This window comes from Lingula anatina, chromosome 1 (assembly GCF_051362555.1).
Source record: "Lingula anatina isolate TDL-2025a chromosome 1, LinAna3.0, whole genome shotgun sequence".
Classification (NCBI taxonomy): domain Eukaryota; kingdom Metazoa; phylum Brachiopoda; class Lingulata; order Lingulida; family Lingulidae; genus Lingula; species Lingula anatina.
In genome coordinates, this window is record NC_141767.1 from 68,774,676 (window position 1) to 68,786,575 (window position 11,900).

At 37.7% G+C, this 11,900-nt stretch overlaps 2 protein-coding genes across 3 annotated transcripts; one reads left to right on the forward strand and one right to left on the reverse strand.

The window, feature by feature from the left end:
• The first annotated feature begins 115 nt into the window (after positions 1 to 115).
• Positions 116 to 7,904, forward strand: LOC106152076 (sodium- and chloride-dependent glycine transporter 2). Of its 2 annotated transcripts, none has more exons than XM_013525568.3 (15): positions 116 to 255; positions 1,104 to 1,230; positions 1,820 to 1,951; positions 2,311 to 2,484; positions 2,781 to 2,841; positions 3,138 to 3,270; positions 3,472 to 3,606; positions 3,760 to 3,863; positions 4,117 to 4,241; positions 4,630 to 4,742; positions 4,953 to 5,090; positions 5,321 to 5,420; positions 5,776 to 5,876; positions 6,309 to 6,470; positions 6,924 to 7,904. In XM_013525568.3, the coding sequence occupies exons 1-15, from the start codon at positions 232 to 234 to the stop codon at positions 7,161 to 7,163; spliced, it is 1,869 nt and encodes a 622-aa protein (XP_013381022.2). In that variant the 5' UTR covers positions 116 to 231; the 3' UTR covers positions 7,164 to 7,904. The 2 variants fall into 2 exon arrangements, with proteins under 2 accessions (XP_013381022.2, XP_086858817.1); XM_087002691.1 differs by lacking the exon at positions 116 to 255 and adding an exon at positions 325 to 665.
• On the reverse strand, positions 7,841 to 9,696 carry LOC106152078 (uncharacterized). The gene is made up of 3 exons (XM_013525570.3): positions 9,539 to 9,696; positions 9,201 to 9,264; positions 7,841 to 8,666 (listed from the first exon to the last, which is right to left on the reverse strand). Exons 1-3 carry the CDS (start codon positions 9,554 to 9,556, stop codon positions 8,125 to 8,127), a joined length of 624 nt encoding a protein of 207 aa, XP_013381024.2. The 5' UTR covers positions 9,557 to 9,696; the 3' UTR covers positions 7,841 to 8,124.
• Between the last annotated feature and the right edge of the window lie 2,204 nt (positions 9,697 to 11,900).

Below are 11,900 nucleotides of genomic sequence, written 5' to 3' on the forward strand. Positions count from 1 at the left end.
TATTTAAGCTATGAAATACTTATAATAAAAAACTGTAAATGAATTGAGAGCATGAACACAAACGGTGAATCGTGCACACTTTATGTGCATGGACAAGCAGTAGGCTCTTAAGCATTACTTGAACAAAAGCGTCCCACGTGACTTAAACAGGTAAGTACCCCTGTATAAACCTTTCCGTTGACCTCTTTACACGAAGCTTTGGCAGGTGACAGCGAAGGAAAGATTTAAGAAATGGCAGTTGTGCAGACTGAAGAGGTGAGAAGGTGTGTGTGTGTGTGGTGGGGGGGGGGGGGGGTACAGCGATTCATATCTATTTTTAGACAGAAGTGGACGATATTTTCACGAACCAACGACACCACTAAGAAATTGTCACAGCCACTGGAAGCTTGGGGTAGCAGAATACGTTACAACTCCTATTTTGTGTAATATCACGGGATCATACAGCGTATTTTAAAAGGTCTAGAATGTCTTTAAGACAGAGGGAATTGGGTTCACTAGTTTATTACTTAATTTTAATATTAAAAACTCAATGAAGCAACGCACCTGTTTTTAGATATAAGAGTTGACTGTGACAATTCTCAGGTGGTTATGCAGCTGACAGCCTGTGCCTTAGTACAGTGTATATATAGCTTTCAGCACATACCTGGGGCGCCCGGCATATACAAGTACATGCTTGAAAGAACAGGCCTGTGGGTCCCCCACATATATCTTTCCCATGACCATCCAGGTTTATTCATGTTGTATCGTACTGTGACGTTATTGGTAAAATTTGCCAATTTTCCAGCCTAAGTCTTATTTCCCAGTGCGACTCAAAGTAGTATATATTCAAACTGCATGCAGGGCCCACCAAACAATTGTGTTGTGGGTCCTAGATTTAAATAAAACATTTCTGTTTATCTCGAGTAACTTAATATGCCATATAAAGAAATCTGAAGCATAGACAGAACAAGTACATAGCTACCTGTAGGAGTAAAGTCACGCACTGCTTTTTTTTTTTTTTACTTTATGCAGTGTAGGCTCCGTCTCATTTGTAAAACTTTAGTGCTTTTTTTACAGTGACATAGTCTGTAACATTTTTATATTTCCTAACTTTCCGTTCACAGACCGAGGCAGAGGATGGACGTGCCACGTGGGGTGGAAAGTTTGAGTTTATATTGACATGTGTGGGGTATGCCGTGGGCCTTGGGAACGTATGGAGGTTTCCTTACCTGACGTTCAGGAACGGGGGAGGTAAGTTCATGTAAAAAATTTTAATCTTGACGCCTTTTCCTTTTTCTTTCTTCTTTTTCTTGTTTCTGTATTTATTCATTTTTCTTGTTCCTTTTTCCTTTTCGCTTTCCGTTCCGTCAAATTTTAATGCACGTGGCAAAGGGACGTATTAAAAAACTGAAGATGATGACATCATTTAAAGTAACTGCAAAAAAACAATGAATGATAAATAAGTCTCGTCATACCATGGGTAGGTCATCTTTCTTTCTTAGAATAGAATTCGATCACATGTTACACCCCAAAACCTAGATTTCACCTTTATTGCTGAAGTAATAGTTTTCACTTGTAGCCATCTTGACATTGTTATCAGTGTTACCAGGGTGTAAATTGCAATGTCAAAGACTTAAGTCCATTAAACTAGCTGATTAATGCACATAAAGTGACGCGGTAATAAAAAACAAACAAACTCTTAAGGATGTCCTTTTAAAACCAAGGTATAGGGTATTTAATATTATTGTGTGTTTACATTAGAATTAAATTTATTACAATCATTATACTGGGTTATTTGCACCATTTTTCTTAATTGCAAAAAGCAAATCTAAAATTTCAGGAGCGTTCCTTCTGCCTTACATCATAATGCTGGTGTTTGTTGGCCTTCCCCTGTTCTTTCTGGAGCTGGCTTTCGGTCAGTTTGCCAGCTTGGGACCAATAACTATATGGAGAATTAACATTTTGTTCAAGGGTAAGTATCTGCCTTTTCAAAAAAATGTATTCTAAAAAATCTTCTCATGGCATGCACATAGACCGGTAGATCTCTACAACATTTATATTGTAGACTGTTCTTTAGCCTGTACGTCCGTTGTGATAGAATGATTGGCAGCTGCGTTAAATATAGCGAGAGAAACAAGACAAGACCAAGCAATCTTTCCATCCAGGGAAAAACACCTCTGCGCCCCTTCCCAATAATACAAAGTAGGATGGATTTAATATTATTGTGATGGGCCACGTTTGAATAAAAGACCCCCCTCTTGTATATTCTTCTCATTGCATTAAATCGCTACATATATATTACACTGAATGGGTTTATCACTGTGACATTAGGCCTGGGCTTTGCGATGGTGTCCGTGTCTTGGATGATTGGTCTCTACTACAATGTGGTCATCTCTCACGTGCTGGTTTTCCTCATCTCCTCCATGACCGCTGAGCTCCCCTGGACCACCTGCCAGAAGTACTGGAACACGCCCTCTTGTGTCGAGGACCCCAAAAATAAAACAGGTATTAACTTTGAGCAAATGTAAGCAAAATCATATTTCAAAAACATATTTGAAATGGTGACTGTTGTCTTTGCCAACACAGAGGAATGTAGGGTTGTGAGAACAGAGCCTTAAAGACTGGCGCTCAGTCGATCGTCTCCATCTGAACGAAAATGTCCTTGTATCGCTTAATCGTGACCAAATTATCTTTTTTTAAATCAAATAAAAATAAAAACCTATTAAAATCCATATTGGAATACAGTTATAATAATTTGACTTCAATTATTCAGTCTGTGTGTAATCATTGTTTTATTTCAGCTCTAGCCATCGCTGTGAACTTTACTGGGCGCAGCACCACGCCAAGTGAAGAATATTACGAGTGAGTACCTTTTTATTCTTCATTTTATGCATGAAAACCAACCGATGCTACACACAAGTTGTCATTAGTGACATTTATAAACAATCTTTAGATATTGAAAATCCCAAATATTCCTTTGACTCAAATCAAAATGTTTTTTTTTTAAATCAGTTATATGGATTTTATCTGACATAATCTATTTTACTGACACAAGGCCATTTAGATAAGCTTTATTACAGATGAATATTGATTTTATTAAATTGACATTTTTATTAATGCAACAACTTCTATTTTTCTTTATAATACATCTATTTCAGTAACTTTGTGCTGGAAGTCACCTCCGGTATTGACGAGCCCGGGGGTATGAACTGGCGTGTACCGGTGGCGCTCTTTGTAGCCTGGGTCATTGTGTTATTATGTCTACTGAAGGGCATACAAACCCTAGGGAAGGTACATGTTTTAATTACAATTTAGGTTTTTACCTAGTATATATGCAATGATCTATCACGCGCACAGTAAAACAATTTTCAAAACAACATCGAAATATGTCCAATTTCTCAGCATAATGCTTTTATACATTTGGGTTTACTAAAATCGCTGGTTGCTTTGTCTGTTAGTAGTACATCTTGATACTGACAACATTTTCCACAGGTTGCCTACTTTACCGCGATCTTCCCCTACATAATGCTGACCATACTTTTGGTACGCGGGCTTACACTAGATGGCGCTGTGGACGGAATTACATTTTACCTCAAACCAGACTTCTCCAAACTGGCAGATTCTAGGGTAAGAAAGACATTTCCAAATCAGTTTTTAATAAAGTGACATTTTTATTGTAGAAAAGCGTACAAAGGCAACTTCAGGACCACTTACATTTTTATTCAAGTTCCAACCAATACAGCACAAAAAAACTTATTCACATTTTACTTTTTTTTTTAGGTGTGGAGTGACGCAGCTACGCAGATCTTCTTTTCTCTCAGTGCCTGTTCTGGCGGGCTGATAGCCATGTCCAGTTACAACGACTTTAAAAACAACTGTCTCAGGTGCGTGGTAAGGGGGCGGGGTGTTCATTCTGTAAACTCGTTTTTCTCCCATCTCAGCTGCCACTGTTTTTGCTACGTTTACTAATCAATTTTAGTTTTGTGTTGATTTAGAGGTATCTATCTATTTGTCATCTGTCTAAAGTAGATTATTCAGCAACATTTGAAAAAAGACACCAACAGTCCAAGTTTATATAAATGCTGCCTATTTCCCTTATTAACCAGTTTTGAAATAAAACGATAAACTTCATTACAGGGATTCTATAATTGTTGCGACTATTAACTGCGCCACGAGTGTTTACGCTGGTTTTGTCATTTTCTCCGTCCTTGGTAATATAGCTTATAACAAAGGTGTGCTAGTTGAAGACGTTGTAGCTGGAGGTGAGTACTGATTCATTACAAGTCTCAACAGATACTTTAAAAATTGCCTGGCACCTGTGTAATACGCACCTTAGAGTTTGGATGAAAAAAAAAAAACACCACTTGGTATTGAAGCTTAAACATAGCGTATGTATTTATTTCAAATATTAAAAATCCTAATATGAGTAAACGTTACCCAAAACCAAGAGACTTAAATTTTAGGCTTTGTAAGTTAGATCAATAACTATAAGTAGCTACCCCAGAGGGCTGAAAGTGCTTCCCCTCATCTTCTCTGCTTCAGTGTGTATGTTCATGCATCGCCAGTTATTTGAAGTGGCGTTTATACAAAAGAGAGAAGAAAGGATGGCGGGGAAATATATCTTATTGATCTGTTTTTATCTGTTCTTAGGTCCAGGCTTAGCATTTGTAGCATACCCAGAGGCCATAGCAAGAATGCCTCTGTCACCACTGTGGGCAATCCTTTTCTTTATCATGATGGCGACATTGGGTTTCGGCTCCCAGGTAGGTTGCTGACCGTTTGTTTCTTACCATACTGCTCAAAACAGAGTCGATCTGTGATTTTTGTAGACGATATACGTTTTGTTCTTTTTGTTACAGTTAATATTTATTTGGTTTCAAATTTGATTATTGTAAATTGCGCTGTCATGTTAAAAAGGAGTAGATTTGAATTTTTAACTTGAAATACGTCATAACCTGTAGGTTTTGTTTTAGCTGTCCACAGTCGAATGTGTCCTCAGCGCGTTAACTGACGAGTATGCAGACTGGCTTCGTCCACGAAAGAATAACATCATCTTCCGAGCTGTGTTTTGTTTCGTGTGCTTTTTACTGGGACTTCCAATGGCTACAAGGGTATGGTCAGTGAATATGTAAATGGAAGAGAGGAATTTTTTGGATGTTAAAAAAATATGGTTTATGTCTACTGGGTAGGGCCAAATATAAGCCCTCCACACAAAGTTAACAAAATGCACCAGTTAATGCTCCTTTTAAAATTTTCTACCCCCTATAATAAAAAGTGTGGTTAACATTACAGAATATTTAAGCTGTCATTTTTTGTTAGATTCGATATTTATATTATTTAGGGTGGCATATACATGCTGAATTTATTGGACTACAGTGTCAGTGGATTTCCGTTGTTGGTGGTCGGTTTTACTGAAGTGGTAGTGCTTAATTGGATATATGGTAAGGGTAACTTGTACGAGTTTACATGCAGTACCACTTGTAAACCCACTAGATGATTTTTTTACTCTGTTCGCTATTCCTGTGTAATAACTTCCGAATAATTCCAACATTCAAATCAAGACCAATGTCCATTTTTTTTTCTTTTTCCGATTGAATTTGTGTTCCTATAATGGATGAAAATTCACAGTAGACAAGGAATGGCATACACAGCCTAAAGTTGTCCGTCCGCCGTCCGGGAAAATTGACTTTTATCTTTTCGATACTTCTTCACAGCTTCAACAGATAAGTCGTTATTGGAATAATTGACAGTTTTGTACTCATCACGTGTGTTCATTTGTGTACGTTTATTTTTCAGGCTACGATCAGTTTTCCACGGACATTGAAATGATGTTAGGAAGAAAGCCAAATATTTACTGGAAAGTCTGCTGGATCGTGTTAACACCTGTGATCATTTTCGTATGTATTTAAAAATGAAAAATAGACAGCGCCACAGACTCGTATAGACCTAAATCAGTTTAGATAAAAAGGCACGCCTCAGAACGACACAATAGAATTTACTAATTGGATATATGTTTGACGTTGCCAACAACATGAAACAACAAAAAGTTTGTAACTAGGACTACTGTTACCAAGACTTTCAGCTTGCATCAAAACCACGGAATTCCATATTAATGTATTTTTATGTGGTCGCTCATATGTAGTTAAGTAAACATACAGAAATCTTTGTCGATTAATTAACACATTTGGCCGCCCATACACCACACTCGAATAATGAATGATATTATCCATAATTTTTTCCTGATTTTTTTTCCCAATTGTAATCCGTGATTTGTTTTGATGCTTGACTTCTTTTTACATTAATTCAATATTGGGTGTTTTTGTTTTCAGGTAACCATTATTTTCAACTTTGTTCTGTACAAAAACCCCACGTATAACACGTACCAGTACCCTGGGTGGGCGGTGGCCCTGGGCTGGTTGATATCCCTGTGGCCGACACTCATGATCCCTGTTTGGTGGATGTATAGGTTTTGTAAAGATGGTGGATGGGAAGTAAGTAAAACTTTAGCCACAGGTGTGATAATTCTGTATGTTTACGAGTATTTTAAGGCTTTATTAAACATCGTTAAGTGTTATTCAGTTATTGTTTCTTAAGTAAAATATAACCCGAAAAAGCAGAAAGCAAAAACTATGAAAGTCATTTTGAAAATATTAGACACCTTTCTTTAGGTGAAATTATAATCACTTTTTTCCGTCCTGAAAATTTCACCAACATTTGTGAAGATCTTTTTGAGATATTTTACCCACCACCTAACACACAAGCTTTCGCCAACGAAAGCATAAAAACTTCGTTAACATATGTCATGATGTGGTAATCATAGATTTACGTACTGTGTGTTCAGTTCAGTTCAGTTCATAAATAAAAGTAAAAAGCGTACGTGTCAATTCTTGATAAAATGATAAAACCTATGCTGCTGGTAAAACGTTCTATTGGGTATATTTCAGTTTACAAAAGAGGTGATGCGCCCGTTACCGGACTGGGGGCCGGCTAGCGAGGGGTTACGGAAAGAGTACTATGGCCAGATGGAGGCAGGGGAGGAGAATTTAGGGTATTCATCGTCCTCTCTTTGGAGCAGACCACAGACAGGCGGCTCCATAAGCACGCTGGGTCAGGGTTCTACTGCGGCACCCAGTACAGCAGCCAGCACGCTGTCGGACATGAAGAGATCAGAAACGTCCGTTTAAATATATAAAATGTAGATGTTTCTGTAGAATCTTAATAAACCAGTGTTGAGGTCCACATGTATTATAAATTGTGATTCAGATTCATTACATTTGCTTAATAGTGGATGGAAACCACCGCATTGCCCTACCCCAACTGCACGATTTTCTTTTTAACATTATTTTTACTAACATGATATACGTATAACATACCATTTTTTAAAAACTTTATACTTCATCAAAATATGTGAAACACATACAGATAAGCAATTCGAACTTTCAACATAATTGGTACATGTAGGCATATGTTTCTTCTTAATCGCCTCCTCCTGTCTCATATCCATTGTACACTTCTACATGTAAAAGCGCATTCAGCACAGATGATCCGCGGACAAACTGATCTGCCGACTAAATATGGCCGACCCCGCTTAAAAGCAAGCCGCTAAATTCCCTGATGCTCTCCCCGCCTCCACACGTGCCATTAAACGGATTAAATCTCGGTTCCGAGGTTTAGTTGCTACGCCTTTACAGCGACAGCGCGTGTGGAGGAGGGGAGACCATCAGGGGATTAGCGTTATCGCTTTGCGTTGGTCAGCCATATTTAGTCCGCGGATCAACTTGTTCTGAATGCTCTCTAAGATAATGTAGACAGACAGACGGACAGACAGACAGCCAATGGCTTGCAAATGTGATAAGCATGATACAGCTGTAAACTAGTTTATTATTTTTATTGTTAATACATTAAACAGTTTTATATCGTTTTCACTCATGTTTATTTCTCATTTGTCACATACATGTGTTGCTCAGCCTTAAAACCATCTCTGTTCTCTGAAAAATCAAAATATTTACTGTTCTCTCACTTGGTCATTACGTATTGAACTTCAAACTTAGTAATGTTTACAAATTTTGACATCTTCAATAATAAATTTAACCCCGTGAAATTAAATCCTATCATCATGACAAATGTATCTTTTCCCAATGTCTTTTACTCTACAACGTATATTTTCTCGTCATTTCGCATGCCCGGGCGGTTATTGGTGAAAACTGGTGTATGTCCGTCTTCGCTCGGGGTCACCCACTCCTCTACCGCAGTCCACAGCCCCTGCAGCCAGCGGTTTACCAACCTACTGAACGTAGTCTCGTGAGATTTACAATCAGCGCTTCGCAACAGTCGCGCTAGGCGAGTGGCAAATAAATGGCAATTGTTGGTAATCAAGTGATATTCTCCGAATTTCGACTTGTAGGATGCTGCGAAGTCTTTGGCGACGTCACTGCTACAGTTGCTCCTTCCTGACGGCTTAGCCTCCCACTGAACGGCGCAGTCCGGAGACGCAGGAGACTTGCCATGCGAGTGCCCGTCTTCACTAACTCCCCATTCGAAGACTAGGCCTCGGTAGTAGAGCAAGCGGTGTGCATACCGTATGGGAACACGGAACTCGGGGTCCGGCTTCACCACGGAGCGTTTGGTCTTTAAGTCCAAGACGCAATTCAACGACTGAACTCCAAACCAGAATCCGTCTGGGTATTCTAGGATTAATGATAACATTGCGTACATGAAACGCTATGAATAAAATCCATGTGTACTTATCTGTGTTTGTGCATGTGCGTGCGTGTGTGTGTGTGCGTGTGTGTGAGAGAGAGGGAGTATTTATGTGAGGAAGCATAAGATGTTGTTTTATACGTGAATATCGATTTTTTTAATGAAATGTGATCAAAGATACTTTACCACGTGCACCAAGCATCAATGCAACATCTAGCTAACATCACTAAAGCATGTCTTGTTTGGTGTGGTTCATAACTTATTAAGAAAAAAAAAACAATGAGTGGAAGCAAGTGGATACATCCTTGTTTACCAAAAAGCAAATCTTTTTTTTTTTTTTTTCAATGTTTACTGTTCACAAATACAATTATTTTTATCTTGCTATCATTTTGTATTTCAAATATCGCTAGAATCCATTATATTATAATTATCATTATTAAAATTTGTGATTTAGTCTTTTTAATTATATGTTGTTCAACAAAACTGAGACGCAGAAGAACATGCCAAAATACGTTTCTGACCTTGGCTGTTACTTGGAATCGTTTCACTCTGAATGGTATTCACAGTGACCAGTAAAACGAAGACCTACAAAGGGAATATCAATTGAACGTAATATAGTTTTCATTAACTCCGTGAAACAATTCAATTTTCACCAAATTTCTAAAAACCATATGCTAAAAATCAAGTAAAATAAGACGATAAGATAAGAACATGTCTCAGACTTTGTGACACCTCTTATTTACTTCCTCGGTTTGGGCTTCGACTGCGATTCTATGAACTACTTTGGAGATAGATCTAGAGGTTTCAGGCTTAGTCGCACGACAATTAGTAAAAGGACATGCCTTTTTAAATTGCTTACCGTAATAACGATTTCCATTTTGGCTTACTCCTACTGTGTAACTTTGAAAATTGCTTGAGACACTGAGCGTCTTACTTTACACAGCGCACTGGAAATTCACAAGGCAGAAGTTGAACCGGCAAATCTTTCTTTTCTTTTGTTTTCATTGGCTCACTTCAAAATTTGAAGAAAAACATCCTTATTTTGTTTATTAGTAAGTATGGGCATATGTACGTGTCAGCGTATCGGATTGCCAAAACCGTTCCTGAATGCTGTCGAGTTGGAGAAGAGTGCAGTTTTGGGATGGGCGGGAGTGTATCCTGAACGAAAAACACTGCAGGCATGTGTTTTAGTAAAAATACCAAAACATATAATAATGGAATGATTTAAAAATTGATTCTTAGCGGTACAGGTGTTGTTCTTTTTGTGTTTAGTTTCTAGGCACAACACGTATTTCTACAGCTATATGTGTGGAAATACATATTAAATATAAATGAATGGTACGTAAGGGGTTGCAGTGGAATTTTTTAAAATATATTTTGACAACACTGTCGTTTTTTAAAATAAGTAAAACAATGTTTTGAAATAAATATGCCTAACAGGAATAATTAAGAATAATTCAAGCATCATAAGCTATCTTTCTACAGCCCTGGTCCTCGATTGACGGGGAAATAAAATCAATTTTAAGCTCTAATATAAAGCCTTTATCATCAGTGTCTTTTTGGTGGTTGTTTGTGGAGTTTACCTACTTGCGTAAACTGGGGTGTAGATACTATTATAGCAGACAAGACTATCCAATTGTAAACTAGAGGATCAGAGAGGCGATACCGCCTCCAGATATTGTACCACCAGCTGGAGTAAGCGCATTCGTATGGACCCCCCCCCCCCTCCTAAAAGGGACACCATCACCAGTCTGGTGTTTGACAAGCTCTATAAGATGCAATCAACAAGAGTTCTCAAAATATGCAAAAAATATAACTAAAAATGATACAATCAAGCAGATTTTCAAATTGACTTGCATTTTCCTACCCTTGCTCACTACTGTATTCTCTAGACAAAAGGCCTATTGGTTTTCCTTGAAATGTGTTGTCAATGGTGCATATATGCTGACAAAAGAGAAAACCTAGGGGAAACAATGGGCACATCTCTGCTAGATTTAAAGATATGAGAGGCAAGAAAATATGCAAAGCTCAGTTCATGGTGAAAAAGTAGGTCAAAGGTCAATTTCAATATCATAGTATATGAATTTCTATTCAAGTTCAATAGCAACCATGGACATTTCTTTGCCAATTTTGCAGATTTAAAGGCCAGAAAACATGCAAAAAGCAGTTCATCATAAAAAGTAGGTCAAAGGTCAATTTCAAGGTCACAGATTGCTAGTGTATTACTTCCTATTCAAGTTCAATAGTAACTATGGACCTATCTGTCAGTTTTGAAGATAAAGGTGAACGAAAATTTGCTAAGTTCAGTTCATAGTAAAAGGAAGGTCAAAGGTCAATTTAAAGGTCACAGTAAATTGCCAGTTCATGACTTCCTATTTAAGTTCAATAGTAACTATGGACCTATCTCTGCCAGTTTTGGAGATTAAAGGGAACAAAAATTGGCAAAGTTCAATTCATGGTGAAAAGTAGGTCAAAGGTCAATTTTAAGGTCACTGATTAATTGCCAGTATGTGACTTCCTATTCAAGTTTAATAGTGACTATGGACCTATCTCTGCCAGTTTTGGAGATTAAAGGGAACAAAAATTGGCAAAGTTCAATTCATGGTGAAAAGTAGGTCAAAGGTCAATTTTAAGGTCACTGTTAAATTGCCAGTATGTGACTTCCTATTCAAGTTCAATAGTAACTATTGACCTATCTCTGCCAGTTTTGGAGATAAAAGGGAACAAAAATTTGCAAAGTTCAGTTCATGGTGAAAAGTAGGTCAAAGGTCAATTTCAAGCTCACATCTAGATTGCAAGTAAATGACTTCCTATTCAACTTAAATAATAACTATTGACCTATCTCTGCCAGTTTTGGAGATATAAGGGACTAAATGTTACAATTCTGAGTTACAAAAATGTGCCACCACAAAGTACTTTTTAATACAGCATAACACGAAAACCGTATGAAATACAAAAAAACGGAGACCACTCTCAGTGTTGGGCTTTACATGCTCTACAAAATGCAAAAAAGAACGGGTCGCTAGCATTAACGGTTCCCGAATTAGAGACAGTTTTCATTTTCGGTATTTTATGGCCGCTACTCCTGTGAAAATGCACCGATTGACCCCAAATTCACAGAGATGAAAGATGACCCAAAGGGTAACACTTTCCAATATAATTATTGGTTAAGTCTGTGTAGTGTCTGAATAACAGTGCAAATAATATTTTTTTTCGAAAAA

Bases quoted from the DNA above. Each gene is read 5' to 3' on its own strand.
- LOC106152076 (XM_013525568.3), top strand. From the start codon at position 232: ATGGCAGTTGTGCAGACTGAAGAG. The intron at 1,231-1,819 runs GTAAGTTCATGT...CTAAAATTTCAG, and splicing joins GACGTTCAGGAACGGGGGAG to GAGCGTTCCTTCTGCCTTAC. The intron at 4,743-4,952 runs GTAGGTTGCTGA...GTTTTGTTTTAG, and splicing joins CATTGGGTTTCGGCTCCCAG to CTGTCCACAGTCGAATGTGT.
- LOC106152078 (XM_013525570.3), bottom strand. The intron at 8,667-9,200 runs GTCAGAAACGTA...CATTAATCCTAG, and splicing joins GATTCCAAGTAACAGCCAAG to AATACCCAGACGGATTCTGG.